The 17,934-nt window shown below is 53.6% G+C and overlaps 4 protein-coding genes across 5 annotated transcripts; 2 read left to right on the top strand and 2 right to left on the bottom strand.

Annotated features, from left to right (window-relative positions):
- The first annotated feature begins 1,137 nt into the window (after positions 1-1,137).
- On the top strand, positions 1,138-9,221 carry Bicdl2 (BICD family like cargo adaptor 2). Of its 2 annotated transcripts, XM_034505561.2 has the most exons (10): positions 1,138-1,225; positions 2,468-2,762; positions 6,019-6,234; positions 6,369-6,485; positions 6,570-6,716; positions 7,407-7,604; positions 7,714-7,863; positions 8,217-8,347; positions 8,534-8,654; positions 8,743-9,221. In XM_034505561.2, exons 2-10 carry the CDS (start codon positions 2,481-2,483, stop codon positions 8,902-8,904), a joined length of 1,524 nt encoding a protein of 507 aa, XP_034361452.1. In that variant the 5' UTR covers positions 1,138-1,225; positions 2,468-2,480; the 3' UTR covers positions 8,905-9,221. The 2 variants fall into 2 exon arrangements, with proteins under 2 accessions (XP_034361452.1, XP_076793373.1); XM_076937258.1 differs by lacking the exon at positions 6,019-6,234.
- A 35-nt stretch (positions 9,222-9,256) lies between these two features.
- Positions 9,257-13,721, bottom strand: Thoc6 (THO complex subunit 6). The gene is made up of 13 exons (XM_034505563.2): positions 13,577-13,721; positions 11,514-11,629; positions 11,265-11,329; positions 11,073-11,176; positions 10,946-10,983; positions 10,813-10,861; positions 10,650-10,721; positions 10,465-10,567; positions 10,150-10,199; positions 10,016-10,078; positions 9,822-9,932; positions 9,604-9,738; positions 9,257-9,524 (listed from the first exon to the last, which is right to left on the bottom strand). Exons 1-13 carry the CDS (start codon positions 13,613-13,615, stop codon positions 9,444-9,446), a joined length of 1,026 nt encoding a protein of 341 aa, XP_034361454.1. The 5' UTR covers positions 13,616-13,721; the 3' UTR covers positions 9,257-9,443.
- A 312-nt stretch (positions 13,722-14,033) lies between these two features.
- Positions 14,034-15,288, top strand: Hcfc1r1 (host cell factor C1 regulator 1). Its single transcript, XM_034505565.2, has 3 exons — positions 14,034-14,127; positions 14,598-14,726; positions 14,935-15,288. The coding sequence occupies exons 1-3, from the start codon at positions 14,042-14,044 to the stop codon at positions 15,068-15,070; spliced, it is 351 nt and encodes a 116-aa protein (XP_034361456.1). The 5' UTR covers positions 14,034-14,041; the 3' UTR covers positions 15,071-15,288.
- A 227-nt stretch (positions 15,289-15,515) lies between these two features.
- Positions 15,516-17,725, bottom strand: Tnfrsf12a (TNF receptor superfamily member 12A). The gene is made up of 4 exons (XM_034505564.2): positions 17,366-17,725; positions 16,564-16,668; positions 16,199-16,333; positions 15,516-16,109 (listed from the first exon to the last, which is right to left on the bottom strand). The coding sequence occupies exons 1-4, from the start codon at positions 17,457-17,459 to the stop codon at positions 16,054-16,056; spliced, it is 390 nt and encodes a 129-aa protein (XP_034361455.1). The 5' UTR covers positions 17,460-17,725; the 3' UTR covers positions 15,516-16,053.
- Between the last annotated feature and the right edge of the window lie 209 nt (positions 17,726-17,934).

Raw genomic sequence — 17,934 nt, 5'->3', positions numbered from 1 at the left:
ACTCAGCTCAGACCCCACATCTGGAGCCACGTGGACTCAGGTGTGCTTCAAGACAAGCCACCTGAGGTGCCTGAGAGTCAGCATCTTGTATACAGCACAGAATTATTAAAGAACAAGATGCTAGGGCTGCCAATACAGTCAGTTGGAAGAGTACCTACCTAGCACACACCAGGCACGGATTCAAACCCCAGCACAGCATAAGCTGAGCGTGGGCTGGGGCATGCCTGTCATCCTAACACCAGGAGGTGGAGCCAGAAGCATCAGAAGCCCAAGGTCCTCTGTTCTTTAGTGAGTTTGAGGCCATCCTGTGATACATGAGACCGTGTCACATAAACACACACCCCAAAGATGACACCTCACACTTTCACTGTCCGTAACTGTGGTGTTTCGAATGAGAATGCCCCCATAGGCTCATACGTTTGAATGCTTTGTCCCCAGTTGGCTGAACTGTTTGGGAAGGATTAGGAAGCCAAACTTTTTTGGAAGACATGTGCCGCTAGAGCCAAGCTTGGAAATTTCAAAAGCCCATGCCAGGTCCTCGCTCTCGTTCTGGCGCCCCTTCCTGCCCATGTATCAGAGGTAAGCTCTCAGGTACTGCTCCAGTACCAAGCCTGCCTGTCTGCTGCCATGCTTCTGCCATGATCACGGTCTCTAACCCTCTGGAGCCATGAGCCCCCCAAAATAAAAGCTTTCTTTTATAAGTTGCCTTGGTCATAGTGCTTTGTCATGACAATAGAAAAGTAATTAAGACAAATTTGTATCCCAAACAAAGCCGGTGGTTTCCCTGAATCTCAGCTTGCCCTTCTATAAAATGGAGTGTCAGTAGTTGCTGCTTCCTTAGAATGTCGCAAAAAAAAAAAAAAAAAAAAAAAAAAAAAAAGTTCCTATAAAAGGGCTTTCTAAGTGGAGGGCTTACCACGTTATCTTTACTAATAATTTCCTATCACAATGGCAAGCATGAAGAGTAAGAAGCTGACTTCTTTGCTCAGCCTATAGATCTGCATATAGTAGCTGTTCAATTAATGTTCCCAGTAGGAGCAAGATGGATCTTTAAGAGGATGGATGTGACATTCCTTTGACAGTGCCTAACCATTCCCACCACCAGGGGGCGTCCCAGTCCCTCCCGTGGCACCGCCCCCTCACCTGTGCAAGCCTGCACCTGGCGCCGCCTCCGGAAGAGGACTTCGGGGATCGGGGAACCTCGGAGGGAGCCCGGTGGCGACAGGTGAGAGAGAGCCTAGGGGGTGCTGAGGGCGGGACACCTAGGTTTGGGGCATGGTTGGGGAGGACCGGTCGGAATGGTAGGATGAAGGAAATCCGGAACAGTCTCTAGGGACTCTGGAAGTAACTCCGGGAAGCCGGACACCTGCAGCAAAGAGAGCGAGCGGTGGCTAGGCACTTGATATCCAATGCAGGGTCCGGGGACCCACTGGTCTAGCCCTAGGACAACTGGACGGGGACGTGTGTAGCACCTGGGATTTTCCAGCCCAGCTGTTCTTGGCACCTGTCAAGGGAAGGGGAACAGGTGGGCGTTGGCTCCGGGGTGAATAGGGGGCGGGGACCCTCGGGGACCCTTCCGGGGTTGGCATGGAGAAACCAGAGAGTCAGGCCTTTCCTCCTGAGCCCCTGAGCCCCTCTCCCTGGGCAGTCCCAGTAAAGCACAGGGTTCCCATCCCCAGGGGCGGGCCGGGAAGTAAACAGAAACCCGAAGTGGAGGCTGTGGCGCGCTGGCTCGCACAACCTGTTACCTCGCCCAGCGCTGGGTCAGCGCCAGGGCCTAGGGAAATTGGGGGTCTGCGGATAAGGGCTCCTAAATCAGGAGGTGTAGAGGTAGGAATACCTGAGTCTCGATAAAATAAGAATTCTGGACATTCTACTTGGAATCTAGGAGAGGGACGCGGTGGCCATCAAGGCTGACAAGTAAGGCTAAATCAAGTTAAAGCACTTGGGTCCTGAGAAAGTAGACCAGGATGTGGGACGGCAAAGCGCTAGAGATCTGAGTTTCTGGAAGGTGAAGGAGTTGGAGCCCTGTGGCTAAAGGGTCAAGACACAACTGTTCCCACTGGTGAGAGCGCACTCTCCGGATAGGGAGTTGGTTTCATCTCTAAAACTCAGTCTTCGTGAGCCTGCCATTCTAGGATTAGGGCCCAGGTGATGAGGGACTGGGAAGAGGAGCGGGAGGGGGAGGGTCTGTCACCGGGTTGCTTGTGGCACCAGAGTGCAGGGACAAATCTTCCCTAAGGCAAAGAACGTGTAAAGGCAGGAGGTGAAGGGCAAGATGGCTGGTTTCATTCTGCTTCCAGCCTCAGCCTACCCTGAGGTCATTAACGGAGTTGGGTGGCCAACATGGATCATTAACCCTTGCTGGCCCAGGCTGCAAGATTGAGAGGCTTAGGTGTTTGCCACTAGGGGGCGAGCCGGGGGCTGCAGTTGAATAGCCCTGTTCAGCAACAACCTGTCTTCACAGATGTGTAAGCACCATGGACTCCCCTGGTGGGCCAAGCTTCCCCTCCGGGCTGCTCTCAGGGGGCGCTTCTCCAAGTGGCGATGAAGGATTCTTTCCCTTCGTGCTGGAGCGACGAGATTCCTTCCTGGGAGGCGGACCAGGGCCAGAAGAACCAGAGGACCTGGCCCTGCAGCTGCAACAAAAAGAAAAGGACCTGTTGCTGGCCGCTGAACTCGGCAAGATGCTTCTGGAGCGCAACGAGGAACTTCGGAGGCAGCTGGAAACACTGAACGCTCAGCACTTGGAGCAAGAAGAAGTGAGCTGGCCTCGGGGCAGATGAGGGGTGGGCAGGGCTAGGATGGACAGGAACGAGAGCCAACCAAGGAGAGGAGAGAGGACACGTGGGCAGAGTAATGCCTCTCAAACAGATCTGGACAGGGTAACCATGGAAAGTGTACATGGGAGAGCTTGTAGTCCCAGCACTCTAGAGGCTGAGAAAGGCTACATAACAAGACCTGTCCCCAGAGAAAAAGAGCACACAGCAAAGCCTTTAATCCCAACACTTGTGAGGCAAGCATGGGAGGCAGAGGCAGGAAGATCTCTGTGGGTTCAAGGCGAGCCTGGACTACATAGTAAAACCCTGTCTCAAAAAGAAAGAAAGGAAGAGGGTTGGAGAGATGGCTCAGTGGTTAAGAGCACTGACTGCTCTTCCAGAGGTCCTGAGTTCAATTCCCAGCAACCACATGGTGGCTCACAACCAACTGTAATGGGATCCGATGGCCTCTTCTAGTGTGTCTGAAGACAGCCTGCAGTGTACTCAGTACATACATAAAATAAATAAATCTTAAAAAAAGAAAAAGGGGAGAGAGAGAGAGAACACACACATACAGAAAGGACTCGCACATATACATTAATTTAAAAAATAAAATCTAAAAAAAGAAGAACAGGCTGGGGATGAGGTGTACTTGGCTTGACGGTAGAATTCTTGCCAAGTAAACACAGACCCACGACTCCTGTATTCAGCCCTTAGAAAGTTCAGGAAAGTTCAGTACAGTCCAAGGCCCTACTTAGCTACATATTGAGTTTGAATCCATCTTGGGCTACATGAGACTTGAACAAAGAAAGAAAGCCAGCCAGCAAGAACTTTAAACTGGAGGTGTAGTCCAGTAGCAAGGCCTTGGGTTCAGTCCCCAGCACAGCAATACATAATAAAGAAATCTCTTAGGCTGGATGTGACAGAACACACCTTAATCCCTGGATGCAGTATGACAGGCAGGTATGTGAAGCCAAACTGGTCTCCATAAGCTCCAGACCAGCCAGGACTTCATAGTGAGACCCCATCTCAATGACAGATAGATAATTTAAGGACAAACAAGATCTGTGTTCAGATCCCTGTCTGGCTCTGTGACCCTGGGTACACTGTTGGTCCTCTCTAATCTAAATCTAATCTAAAGGCTCACTCATCAACAGCATACCCTGCCGCTGAGAGCCACTGCCAGACTGCGTGCAGCTAAGTGTTCCCATGTACCTCTAATTCTGGGTTGTAGGCTCAGGTCTTCCCTCTGCCTGGTCTGCTGCCAGCCCTAGTCTCACCCTGGGGTTCATATCTGCATCCGTAAACACCTTCATGTACCCACATTGTAGACCTGGATCCCTGCTCTAAGCTGACCTTCGCAGCCAAGTACCCTGCACCAGCCCCACCAGGCCACCAACGAGCATGTGCACATAAAGGGTTCTAAACTCTGTAAGGCTCGGTGAATCTTCTACACCTGGCTCCGAATACCCCATCCCATATTCCACTCTCCGTAGCTTCAACACTGGTGGTGGTACCCATGGCTCTGCCTCAGGCTCCCCAGCATCCTCACCCGGGCCACAGCTTTCCTGGACTCTGTGACTCTGGTAGCTGATGACCATTGACATGTAATCAGATGAGGCATGTTATCATTAAATCATTAAAGGCATGGTGGCAGATGCCTTCAATTCCAGCACTTGGGAGGCAGAGGTAGGTGGGTCTCTGTGAATCCAAGACCAGCCAGGTCTACAAAGCAAGTTCCAGGACAGCCAGGGATTCACAGAAAAACTTGTCTTAAAAAAAATTTTTTTTAAATTTAAAACAAAAGAAAAATAAAGAAGAAAAGAAAAGGCAATCATATTGCTTATCACTAAGTTCCTGGGCCACAGATGTCATCGCACAGTTGAAATTCCTCACTCCACTGTAGTCTAAAAGTCCAGGGAATTTGTGGCCTCCAGTGTCAGTGACACCATCCTCTTTTGACAAGGGTCTTTTTCAGTTCCTCCAGTGACAGGCCTGCTCCTTAGGACATGCATGTCTGCTCCAGTTTTGAGTCAGGTTTGCTATGGAGCTCAGGACTGGCCTTAACTCATCATCCTCCAACCTTTAGTGTCCCAGTTGTTGAGGTTACAGATGAGTGCCTTGTACTGGCTGTTCTGCTTGTGTTCTCTCTCTCTCTCTCTCTCTCTCTCTCTCTCTCTCTCTCTCTCTCTCTAAATTTGCCTGATTCAGACATGCCCATTTGCTTGTGACCCTCTGGCAGTGAAGGTCTCCTTCAGCTCTTAATAGCCAGATCCTAGACTAGAAGGAACGCGGGAAATATTAAATAGGTTATTGAACAGGGTTGATATATGTCTGTAGGGGTTGAAGGACAAAGGGCTTGGAGATGGTAAAGGGACTTGCAAGATATTAAAAGGACTTCTCAAAACCATGTAGCAGTAGCAGAACCTAGCGCCAAGCAGTCTTTTATTGCCTTAGCAGGACTGAATAAGAGCTTGGCTACCTAGCTTGTGGTCCCAGGCTTCCAGCTTCATGCTGTTTCCTTGTTTGAGGATGTTGATGTTCTCCCTCTAGTGGCTGAAATGTGCAATGCAGATAGAGAGCCGACAACGCACCTAGCAGGGACACCTGCTCGTAATTATAGCAACTGTGGTCAGAGTCACTTGGCCCATCCCTTCCTGCTTTAAGGCCTCAAGAGACAGTGAGCCTCCCAGACTTATCTTCCCATGTCGGGCTCCTTAGTGTGTCAAGTGTTTGTCTCCCACACCCGCCCCCCCACTTCCCCCTGGTCCAACAGGTTTGGGGGAGGGCAGATCGAGGGGTGGGGCTTCGAGTGGGACAGCCCAGGATTAATTAGAGGGAGATGGGAAGAGGGGCTGGGCCAAGCTGGCCCACAGAAGTTCCAGAAGACTTCGACGTGTGAGAGGCTATGGGCCGGGGCTTAAATTCTACCAGACTCAGGCGCCAAAAACGTCGCTTACGACTTCGGGTCCAGAAGCCCAGGCGGCAGCAGGAGGTGAGCAGGCATCAGGGCTATGGCTCTCAACACTGCCCGTGTGAGCCACCTATTTAGCCTGGAGTCTTCTTCCTAGCGCTCTCTCTGGGTTTCATTTCACTCTTTCTGCCTCTCACTGACTTTTTTTTTTTTTTTTTTTTTTTAATTTCTTGTCTGCTTTAGACAGACTGGCCTCTTTCACAGATGATCTGGGTGTCCCTCCCTCCATCTCGTTCTCTGAGTCTGCTCCAATCTTAGGTGGCTTCGTTTTTCCCCTCCACACAGAGGTTGCAGCAGGAGAATCATGAGCTCCGTAGAGGACTGGCAGCCCGGGGTGCTGAGTGGGAAGCCAGAGCTGTGGAACTGGAGGGAGATGTGGAAACCCTGCGGGCCCAGCTTGGGGAACAGCGGTCAGAGCAGCGGGACAGTGGTCGAGAGCGGGCAAGGGCTCTTGGTGAACTCAGCGAACAGAACCTCAGGCTCAGCCAGCAGCTGGCTCAGGTGGGATGGCCCTGGGCCCTGGAGAGATGGGGGCTGCCACACAGGTCCTCAGTTGGAGGGGCAAGTCAGTAGACAGGCTGGGTTGGTGATGACTCTAGACCGTCGGATGGCTCCACTGTCAGTCCCCTCCCCAGGCCTCCAGGACCGAGCAGGAACTTCAGCGGGAGCTGGACACCCTTCGGGGGCAATGTCAGACTCAGACCCTGGCAGGGGCAGAGCTGAGAGCGAGGCTGGAGAGTCTGCAGGCAGAGGTGAGTAGCAGCTGGGGATCCCTGAGACTGGCCCAGGCAGCCCCGTGCCCCAACCTCTGCCTCATCTCTGACATCTGGCTCCAGAACCAGATGCTGCAAGACCGCCGGCAGGACCTGGAGGCCCAGATCCGAGGCCTTCGTGATGAAGTGGACAAAGGGCAGGGCAGGCTACAGAGCACCCATGAGGAGTTGTTGCTGCTTCGTAGAGAGAGGAAAGAGCACCAGCTGGAGGTGATCAGAGGGGCTGGGGGAGGGGCCAGCCAGCTGGGCAGGGTTCTCCGGACTTTCTGGAAGATGTGGCCAAGAGCAAGTGGGACCCTGAGGGCAAGTGGGAGCCAAGAAAGTGTGTCGAAGTGAGGGACAGGCACTTTTAAGGTGCATCAGTCTGGCAGGCCAGGAAGGGGGCCAAGGCCAAAACTCAGGACAGAAATACCTGGCCTGGAGAGTCTGCGGCTATGGGCATGGTGGAAATGAACGGAAAGAGAGAACAGTCTGAGCTCAAATGGCTTGGCTTCTTAGCCACACCCTGCCTCAGTTTCCCCATTTGTGAAATGGGGTGGTATCATACACCTCAAAGACCTGTGGTGACGCTGTAGGACTCAGAAGAATCAATAAATGCTAGATCAAAGCAATTAGTGAATTAGAAGGAAGACTGCACAGGGGAGGGGACCCACTCCGTGAGATGACCCGATGGGGCCAGGCCTGGGGCAGAAAATGATGCCAGGCACGCCCTGCTTTAAACTGAGGAAATTGGTGCCAGCAAAAGGGAGGTGTGTGTTCTAGGTAATTGTGATTCAGGAGAGAGAGCAGGCCTGGTCCACCGGGGTGCAGACCCTTGCACTGCCTTCGGGCGCCCCCTGTGGGCCCATCGCAGAGTGCCGGCTTCTTGCTGACTGCTGGAATGACCTGTATGACCTGCAGCTGGAACGCGCTCGCTTTGAGGCTGGAGAGGCGCTGAGCACGCTGAGGAGACTGCAGCGGCGGGTGTCGGAGCTGGAGGAGGAGTCGCGACTCCAGGACGCCGAGATATCCGGTGCCTCCCTGCAGACGGAGCTCGCCCACAGCCTTGACAGTGATCAGGACCAAGACCAGCAAGTCAATGAATGTGGAGACTCTCAGGTGAGCTTGCAGCCTACCAGACCCACATTCGAATACTTTATGAAAGAGGCAGGCTCTACTCCTTTTCCAGGGGTAACATACATCACTGACCAATTCCTTTGACATACAGACCATATTGTCCCCTGAGATTCAAGAGGCATCCAGTCCCCAGCCTTCAATCCAGGAAGAGATCTTGGAGCCACCCAAGAAGCGAGCATCCCTGAGCCCAGTGGAGATACTGGAGGAGAAGGAGGCAGAAGTGGCCAGGCTGCAGGACGAGGTGGGAGAGAGTGGTACTGCACACAAAGCCCCCAGGCGTCCAATTCTTTTCCATCTCCACTGTCAAGCCCCCTCCTCAATGAACCTGTAGTCTTCCTGAGCTGGTCTGTACCTCCAGGAAGCCTTCTGGGGCTCTACTATCCTCCCTAAACTTCTCCCTGCATCCGTTCTGTTGAAGGCTTACCCTACCTCTCCTTTACTACGCCACCCCCCACCAGCCTGATTCAAAGGATTCACTCCGCGTTTGAACACAGCCTGAGTTGCCTGCAGTGTTTATGGAGCAGGCACAGGTTGTGAGGGGGCAGGTTGTCCTTCAAGGCTTTTGTACCAGTCTGCCTTCTTCATGGCCTGTAGATCACGCTGCACCGCACAGAGCTACAGACACTGAGGGATGAACTGCAGCGACAGAAGGAGCTGAGGGCGCAGGACAATCCAGAGGAAGCCCTGAGCTGTGCGCTCTCTGACCGGGACGAAGCAGTGAACAAGTGAGCTCCACATTCTATTCTCCCCCACTGCCTCGGCGGGACTTGTACTCTAGTCCTTCTGGGTCCCTGATTTCCACCACCCTAGTCATCTTGACTCAGAAGCTTCAGCCCCTCTTTCACCAAGGTCCAGGAGCCCCCAGCACCCCCAGACCATGGGACCATATTCTCTACCCCTTTGATTCGTAGGGCCCTGAAGCTGTCACTAGAGCTCAGTCGCGTCTCCCTAGAGCGAGACTCTGTGTCCCGGGAGCTGATGCGCGCCATCCGCCAGAAGGTGGCGCTAACGCAGGAGCTAGAAGCTTGGCAGGTGAGAGGGCCGGCCCTGAGGACTGGTGGATAGGCATCCTGACCTGACCCCACCCCCATACCTACCCTGCTTTGTCTCCTCCCTACAGGACGACATGCAGGTAGTGATTGGACAGCAGCTGCGCTCCCAGCGCCAGAAAGAGCTTAGTGAGGCTGCAGCTGCCTCAAGACGCGCGAAGACCCGCTTTTCACTGCGCCTGGGATCCGGGCAGAGTGGAGGCTTTCTGAGCAACCTCTTCCGAAGGACCTGAGGGCTGGGGGCCAGGGCTACCTTTTCTTACTCTGGAGCTCAATTTCCTAACAACCAATGGAACCATGGGGCCTAAAGTGACTTCCAAGGGAGGTCATCGTCTTCCATGCCCCAAGAGGTGGACAGAGGCACTTTGGGAGCAGGGGCCAGCTTTGGGGCAGGAGCCCCAGGTGGGGTGGCGGGAGCAGAGCTGTTTATTTTTGAATCTATATAGCTCTATCTTTTCTAAGCGCCAGGCCCCGCCCCATCTGTACCAGAGGGATAGGGATGGGTATTTATGTGTAAGAATAAGTCAGAGCAATACATCACTACACTTAATTGGTCTCCATTTTTGGGAAGAAAATGCAAACAAGAAAAGCCTAACATTTTATTTTGACAGGAAAACAAAAGCTGAATGTAATGGTTCACATATCTACATCTCAGACAGGAGTCTCAGATCAAGCTAAACCACAGAGGTCCGGGCCAGCCTGAGCTAAAGTACAAGACCCCCATACCAAAACACAAACATTATTCTAGCTCCTGAAATGGAGGACCATGATGTCAGAAGGACAAGGAGAAGGCTCGGTAGCCCAGGTTGGTAAAGACATCAACTCGACAGCTGTTGCCTGATGCAGTCAGGACCTGGAAGCAAAGAAGACATACGTGGCTGACTCGCTCATCCCACAGGCCCCATGAGATCCCAGTCTGTTCCAAGACCCACCTTGCACTCCGGGGCTGCTGGCTGCTGGTTGAGGCTCAGGCTGAGCAGCCCTGGGGAGGAGCCAGGCACCTGGGCCTTTAGCTCCCCACTCAGTTGCCAGTGATTGACACAACAGCCCTGGCCAGCAGACAGGATCTGTGGAGAACAAAGGAGGTGCAAGGGTCAGGTCTGGGTGGGGGCACTGGACAGTGGGGTAGAATCAAGACAGAGGGTCTCACCAGGTCCTGGTAGAAGGTGACATGCTTCTGTGGTGCTCGAATGGGAAAGATGGTAGTGGGTGTGGAAGACCTGAGGTGCCAGAGGGTGAGGGCTGGGCCCCCTCCACAGACCTGCGCAGAAAGGTGGCAGGCTCCAGTCACTGTGAGCCACCGACTTGCAGTGGCCACTCCATCCCACACTCTGCCCAGCTCACCATCCAGTCTGAGTCAGTTGCCAAGCACCCAATCCAGCGCCCATTGTGGGGCCTTGAGCACTCCTGCAAAGGAGAAAAGACATGAGCACGTCTGAGGATGGATGAAGGGGGACGCAGGTGCAGTCTCTCCTCACCTCGTGCTTGTAGACTTCGATGGTCTGGACCTCTTTGGCTATACGGAGATCTGTGGGGAAATAAAGCCACCAGGGCTCCTGATGAGAACTGCCATCACCACTTTCTCATTTTTTTTTTTTTTTGTTTGTTTTGTTTTTTATTTTTCTAGACAAGGTCTACATAGCTCAGGCTGTCCTGGAACTCACTATGTACACCAGCCTGCCTCAGACTCACTGAGGAGATCTACCTACCTCTGCCTCCCAAGTGCTGGGATTAAAGGCTTGACCCACTAGGCCTGGCTTACTTTCTTACCTTCTAATTTGACTTTTCCTTACCCCAAAGCCGTACAGCTCCATCCTCACCACCGGACAATACCTCAGGGCTGCGTTCCCTCAGTGCCAGGCAATGGATGTAGTCTGTGTGGCCCCGGAGGGCCCGCTGCAAGGAAGAGGAAAGGCTCAGGAGATCCAGGAAGCATATTACAGGCCCAGACGTGTTCTGGCTCCAGACCCCTACTCACTGTGAAGGTCCCAGTTTCCAGATCCATAGTGTGCAGCTGACAATCTCCCCCAGCCAGAATGAGTGAATTCTCCTATGGAGGGAGACAGGAGAGAGCTGAAAGTCCACGTCCATCGGGGGTAGGAAGGGGTAAAGAATCAATGTTTGGCCTAGAAAGCTCAGACCTTGGGGACAAGCAGCATGGCATTGATTTCAGGTACTTCCAGACTGGTCCTAAGTAGAGGAAGAAAACAAGTCAAAGTCACAAAAGGAGTGTCCATGACCTTACCCGCCTCCACCACCATGGTCCTGGCTCACCTGTATGGAGGCTGGCGTCGCCACAGTTCCTTACAGCCCTTCAGAGAGAAACACAGGAGGGAGCACCGATCCCCACACCTCTCGGGGTGGGAAAGCCCAGTTCTTCCCCAGGCTCTAGACTTCTTACCTTCTTGAGGATTTCTGCCCAAAGCCAGCCCTTAACCTCTCCGTCTGCAGCACTGAGCAGATGTCGATCTGTGGAGACCATGCTGTAGACAGGCCCGTCATGGGCTAAAGAGACACAGAAAACTCTAATGAGCCCCTGTGCGCCCTTCTCTCTCCTGAGGTCACCCGAACTAGACTCAACAGCTATACCCACCGTGGAAAATCACCACGGGTTTTTTGCTTTCTTCTTTGGCCTCCGAACTTAAGGCAGCAGACAGACTGAAAGAGAGGTAGGGAGCCAACTCAGAAGTAGGGAGCACGGATCATCCCGAGGAGGAGCCAAGTCAGAAGCAGGGAGCACGGATCATCCCGAGAAGCCAAGTCAGAAGCAGGGAGCACGGATCATCCCGAGGAGGCACAAGTGCCAGGGCTCAGGTATGGTGGGAACCAGAGTAGAGGATACCTGAAGATGGCAATCTGCCCATAATTGTTGCCAGCTGCCAGAAACTTCCCGCAGGGCGAGACACTCTGGGAAAAGATGGTCATGTGCAGTCGCTGCAGGGCCTGAAATACCTCAGCCTGTGGAAAAGGGTGGGTCAGGAGAGTCTGAGAAGTCTGGGGCCTCCTCCTAGAGACCCCCCCCTTGCCTCCCCTGCCCAGGCTTCTCAGCCCACCACAGGCATCGGCCTGCACTGGAATGGCTCCGGGAAGAGAGTGAACTGAGGGTCATGCCTAAAACTTAGAGAAAGACCAAGCCTCTCCATTGGCTGAGCAGACAGATGGCACTCGCAGTAAATTCTGTCATGATTAAGTAAACTGATAAATCGTGAGAGCATGGCAGTCAGAGGGGCAGCATGGGATGTAATCCCAGCACTCAATAGTTAAGGCAGGATAATCAGTGGTCATTCAAGGTTATCCTCAGCGATACAGAGGATTCAAAGGCAGCCTGGGCTACATGAGATAGCCTCAAATACACACTAAGGATGTAACTGAGTTGGTAGATGCTTGCTTAGCACAGCGCATTGCACAGAGCAAGCACACACTGTAGCCCCTGCTCCCAGCATGCAAAGGACAAACCTAGGCCAGCCTCAAGTATCTCAGACCCTACCTCAAAAAACTAAGTGGCTAGAGATAATAAATCAATCTTTTAAAAAACGGGGGTGGCTAGAGATAATAAATCAATCTTTAAAAAACGGGGGTGAGCCGGGCAGTGGTGGCGCACGCCTTTAATCCCAGCACTTGGGAGGCAGAGGCAGGCAGCTTTCTGAGTTCAAGGCCAGCCTGGTCTACAGAGTGAGTTCCAGGACAGCCAGGGCTATACGGAGAAACCCTGTCTCAAACAAAACAAAACAAAACAAAACAAAAAAACGGGGGTGGGGGGAATAGGTCTGGAAGATGGCTTAGCAGGTAAGTGTGCATCACTCTTACAGAGGGCCCTTACACCGCACACACGGCAGATCACAATCACCTGCACCTCCAGTTCCAGGAGAGCCAATGCCATCTCTCTCTCTCTCTCTCTCTCTCTCTCTCTCTCTCTCTCTCTCTCTCTCAGGAAAGAGTCTCTCAAGAAGCCCTCTCTGGCCCAGAACTCACTATGTAGATCAGGCTGGCCCCAAAGAGATCTTGCTTCTGCCTTGCAAGTGCTGGGATTAAAGGCATTAAGTTATCAGGCCTTGGTTTTTGTTTCTGTTTAAGATGTGTGTGTGAAGTGGTTCTTGGGGATAAGAGTCACTGCTCAGCTGGCAGATTTATGTTACTGCTTTTAATGATGTGTATTTTGTCTAAGTGTGTGAGCAAAGTATGTACAAGTGAGTACGGGTACCCACAGGAACCAGAGGGTTCCATCCCCTGTAGCTGGAGTTAATGGGCAATTACAAGCTTTGGAACTTGACTGCTGGCACCCAGCTCAGATTCTCCTCTCTCTCCCACCCCTGAAGCCTACTCAGCCCAGCTATGAGCACCCGCATTGTACACATCGGGCTTTTCAGACACTCAGTGGGAGGTAAAGGCAGGAAGAATACAAATTCAAGGTCATTAACAAAGTTCAAGGGTTACAAGACTGGCTCACAACAGTAAGCACTGGGCTGAGGTGTAACTAAATGATAGCGCACGCTCTCATGATGCCCAAGACCCTGGCTTTAAAGGGAAGGGACGCCTCATATAAAATTACGTTGAACTTTTTTTTTTTTTTTTTGAGTCAGGGTCTAACTATATATCACTGGATGACCTGGAATTCACTTTGTAGCAAGCTGGTTTCTAACTCTTCCCCTGCCTTCCCAGTGCTAGGATTTTAAGTGTGGCACTATATCCAACGGCGCTAAATTTTTTAAGTGGCTCTATTATCCCGCAGAGTAAAATGTACCGACATCTAATCCTTCAGGCACTATTAGATCCCAAAGTTTTGGGGGCTCAGGGTACGAGTCCCACAAGCCACTTATGAACACTGGGTATCCTGGAACACTCCAGGGTCAGATGTCAGAGCAAGACTACAAACCCCAGAAGGCACTGTGCGCACACTCGACTCACCTGACCCAGAGGCACCGCGAGCGGTGCGGCATGCTCCATCTTGAGAACTACAAGTCCCAGAGGGCTCTACGTGAGACACAATCTCTCGACACGCGACACAACCTCTCGACTCCGGATGTGCCTGGGGGTGGCTCTTCTCGTTGTGCCCCAAACCTGGCACTGCCTGCCGCCCAGCAACTAAGGCGGTAGGTCCGTGCTGTCTCGAACCACACAAACCTAGGAGAGCTCCACGAAGCACCCTGGTATAGCTAAGCAGCGCCCAGAACTGCCCAGCCACGCCGGATCCCCTCCCCCACCAGGCCGACCTGTCCCGCCTTCTAACCGCGTACGGCTTCTTCCGCGCCTGCTTAGAACGTCTTCAGTGCGCACGCTAGTGGCCCCGCCTCTCGCGCTGTACCACGCCCTCAAAGGCTCCGCCTCTGCTGCTTGAATCCCACCCCTCTATCTGCAGGACCCCGAGTCGTAATGATCCTGCAACAGCCCCTGGAGCGAGGGCCCCCAGGACGGGACCCACGGGCCACCACTGGAGTGACTCGTGGCCTGGACGCCAGGTGCGTAAGCGGTCTCTGAGTGGGCCGGATTAGCGGAGAGCAGGAGTTTTGGCTGAGGGATCCAGGGCTGGTCAGTAGGGGGGATCCTAAAAGTGGCGAGGCGGTGCAGGAAACCGTGGTGCTCGAGCTTGTGGTAAAGCCGGCCAAGGTCAAGATTTCTGAGGTAGCTTGTTGTGTAGCCTAGGAAGGTGGCTTAGGCCACGCAAGACAAGGCTGATTCTGGAATCCTAGTTTACCCTGCAGACTCAGGTGAACAGATCTTTGGGAAGGGGCAAAGAGGGTGGACTACACCTGCCGCTGTTTCCCAGCTCCCCTCTCGGAGGAGCTGTGCCTGTGAACATGGAGAGCCCTGGAGAAGGAACTTCTAAGTGTAGGGGCAGATGGGGCTCCCAAGATACCACCTTTGGTCCTCATCTGTTTGCCTCCACTCTCAACATCACTGCCTCTATTCTTCTCTGGTCTTTCCTCAGAGAACCTTTGCACAAGCAGTTCCTGTCTGAGGAGAACATGACCACCCATTTCTCCCGACTCAGCCTACATAATGACCACCCCTACTGCAGTCCCCCTGTGACTTTTCCCGAAGCCCTGCCACCACTCAGGTAGGCACTTCCCTTTGAGGGCCTTCTAAGAAGATCACATCCGGTCCTCAGAGCCCCTCCTCACTCTCTGCCTCATCGTGCTATTTTTAGCTTCCAGCCAACTTCTGTGTTTTCCATCTTTGGCTCCAGGAGACCTGGACCTGGTAGGAGGTGGCTCTGCCAGGCCAGCCTTCTGCCCTGTTCTTTCAATCTTTTTTTCTTCTTTCAGGAGCCCTTGCCCAGAGCTGCTTCTCTGGCGTTATCCCGGGAGCCTGATTCCTGAGGCCCTCAGGCTGCTGAGGCTGGGGGATAACCCCAGTCCCTACTACCCTGCTTCCCCAGCTGGGGATATCACGGAACTCTGAGTGTTGATGGCCTGTTTCCCTTCCCACCTTCTTCCTGACAACAAAGACCAGCAACTCCCAGAAAGGGATGAAGTCCTTCTCCAAACCAGGTGCCTGGCCACCAGGACCTTCCTTCCCCCTCACAGGAGGACACTGAGCTTGGTGGAACCTCAATGAGAGGCAGCCTGGAAAAGGGAAGTGTCACCCCATTAGTGAATAAAGATCTGTGAGCAGTTGAAGACCTCGAAGCAGCCTTTGGGGAGGGTGGAGTAGTGGATGCTGGGGTTTTCTCTTCAAAATCTTCCCTGGAAAACGGTGAGAGCAAGCCAGGTCCTGGCAGGCTGGGTTCCAGGCATTGAGAATGTGTGAGTCAGAGCCTCACCCCCCCGCCCCCGCAGTGGCCGACTAACTCCCTCCCTCCAGTTCTGGGGAGTCAAGCTAGGAATCAGGCCATACTCCAAACCACTTAAAGTTAAAGATTCTTTTATTAATAAGTCTCCCTCCCCTTCAAACTTTATCCTCAAAATAAATATCACCCCCCCTTGGGGGATGGGTTGTGTTTGTGTATTGGGGCCAGCCCTCCCAGAGGGCCAGCCCCCTTAGTGTTAAGAACAGGTCCCTCAATCAGACCCACTCCCAGGGCTAAAACTCAGGGTAGTGGCATTAGAGTCCATCTGAGTGGGTGGAACCCAGTGTTGTGTCTGCCCCTCGTCAGCCAGGCTGCCAGGGCTTGTGGGGAGCAAGAGATTCCCTTGTGCAAATGCTGCAGGTCCTTACTATGAGTCGCTTTGTGACCCAGCTAGAGGCTCCCTGTCTGCCTCAGAGACAGGGCAATTAGACACCTTGGAAGGCTCCCTGAACCCTAAGCCCAGTCCTTGGAGGTGAATCACCACCTCGCCCCACCCCCTTGTGGTTGGAAGAGTCTGGCTCGCTTGTGTCTGGAAGGCCAGGCTGGCTCCAGAATGAATGAATGGACGATGAGTGGGCACCAGCGCGGGTGCTCCTCACTGGATCAGCGCCACACCTGGGCAGCCCTCTCCACCAGTCTCCTCTATGGGGGCTGGAAGATAAGAAGTGGGGTTGTGATTAGGGGACAATTAGGGAAGTAATGAGGGAGGTGGGAGCATCGAGGACGAAGAGCTCACTTACTAGTAAACTTTTCTCTCCGGCGGCATCGTCTCCAGACCAGGAAACCAGAAACCAGTGCCAAAACCAGGGCCAGACTAAGAGCACCTCCCAGAATGGGCCATAGCAGCCTGAAGGGGGCAGGAGGTGCTGCAGCGCCTAGTGATCGGGGTTCAAATCAGAGCTTGCCCTTGGGATGGCAGTCCAGTCTGCCTTCAAGGGGGTCTCAAGTTTATGCCCCCGCCACACCCTGATAGAATTCCCCTTCCTCAGTCAGTCTTCCTTGATTTCCTATATCTTAAGTCTACAACCCTCCTCTGCCCAAACAACCATCTACTCAGGTCTAGGATCCGCTTGCCACCGGCCCCGCCCCCCTCACCCCCACTCACATCCCAGACAGAAGTCGCTGTGCGGTCGCGCTGGACAAGAAGCGCAGTCCATGCACTTGTCGAGGTCCGCGCTCCAGGAGCTGCCGCTAGAGCATGGGGCGGTGCCTGGGGAGGGGGCTGCAGGTCAGAAGCTGGCGGCTGGGTGCGGCTATTCTGGGGGCTGAGGTCAGGGTCAGTCGGCTCGAATAACGTGAGTCACCATCGCCCCCCCACACCCCCGCATTCCTCACAGGTGACCGCACCGCCTGACCCAGACGCGGCAGTGCGGGAGGGGGTCGGGTAGCGCGGGACTTGGGGGGGGGTCAGGTCCCCCCCCCCCGCGCCACAGTGTGACTCACTCCTGGGCACCGGGCCCGACCCCAGTCCCTCCTCCCGCATAACTGGGCATTGAAGTCACCGGATGGAAGGGGCACCCCCACATGGTATAGAGGGCAAAGTCCCCCTTGCCCCTTCGCGATTCTTAAGATACCAGGACTGGACAGACCCCATTACAGACCAGTGTGAGGGCGTGCCCCCTTCCCAAAACAAACCTGCCTTCAAGTTTACTTTCTCTATTCTGGCTCTCGCTTTTGGGACAGAAGACCCCCACATCTCAGTTGGCCAGGTAGCCAAACTGAAGCTCGGATTGCGGATAAAACTTGGAGTGAGACCTTCCTCACTTGGAACTCGCTGCCTGAAGAGCACGGATCACAGATCCTCGTGTCTTCCCGGTTCCCCGGTTTCACCCCGTTCTCCAGACACCCAAATTCCGTTTCTGGCCACCCTCAAGTCCGAAGTTTACCGTCCTCTGAACCACGCATACCTGGTGCTTGCTCCCCGGCCGCCGCTCGCATCAACACCAACCCGAATCCCAACACGAGGATCTGCGGCAGAGGCCGCGGCCAACCCGGAGCCATGATTGCCGGTCCAGAGGCAAGAGCGGTCTGCTCCCACCACCGGCGAGCCAAGACTCAGGACTGCGGCTCCACCCCCACCCCCGCCTTCCGGGGCGGAGTCCCTGCCTCGACCCGCCCCAGCAGCCACTCTGGTTTGCTAAGTGAAGTTAAACCCAACCAGTTAACTTAAACCATTCATTCAACACAGTCCCTCCAAGTATCTACCCTGTCCCGCCCTCGGCGAACTTGCGTACCCACGATGTGGAGCGGAGGAAATCACTTATAAGACATAACTGCATATTTGGGTTTGTCCTCTTTTTAAGTCCAAATAAATTAGATTTGTTTGTCTATTACTTTGCAATTTTGGAGTAGAGACCGGAGATTCGAACATACCAGGCGAGCAGTGAGTTATATCCACACATCCTTTGTGTTTGCTTGCTTTGTTCGGAATTTTTTTTTTTTTTTTTTAAGACAAGATCTCACACACCATCCCAGT

Source organism: Arvicanthis niloticus, chromosome 6, assembly GCF_011762505.2.
Source record: "Arvicanthis niloticus isolate mArvNil1 chromosome 6, mArvNil1.pat.X, whole genome shotgun sequence".
Classification (NCBI taxonomy): domain Eukaryota; kingdom Metazoa; phylum Chordata; class Mammalia; order Rodentia; family Muridae; genus Arvicanthis; species Arvicanthis niloticus.
The sequence above is the reverse complement of the archived record's forward strand: the minus strand, read 5'-3'. Positions and strand labels throughout refer to the sequence as shown.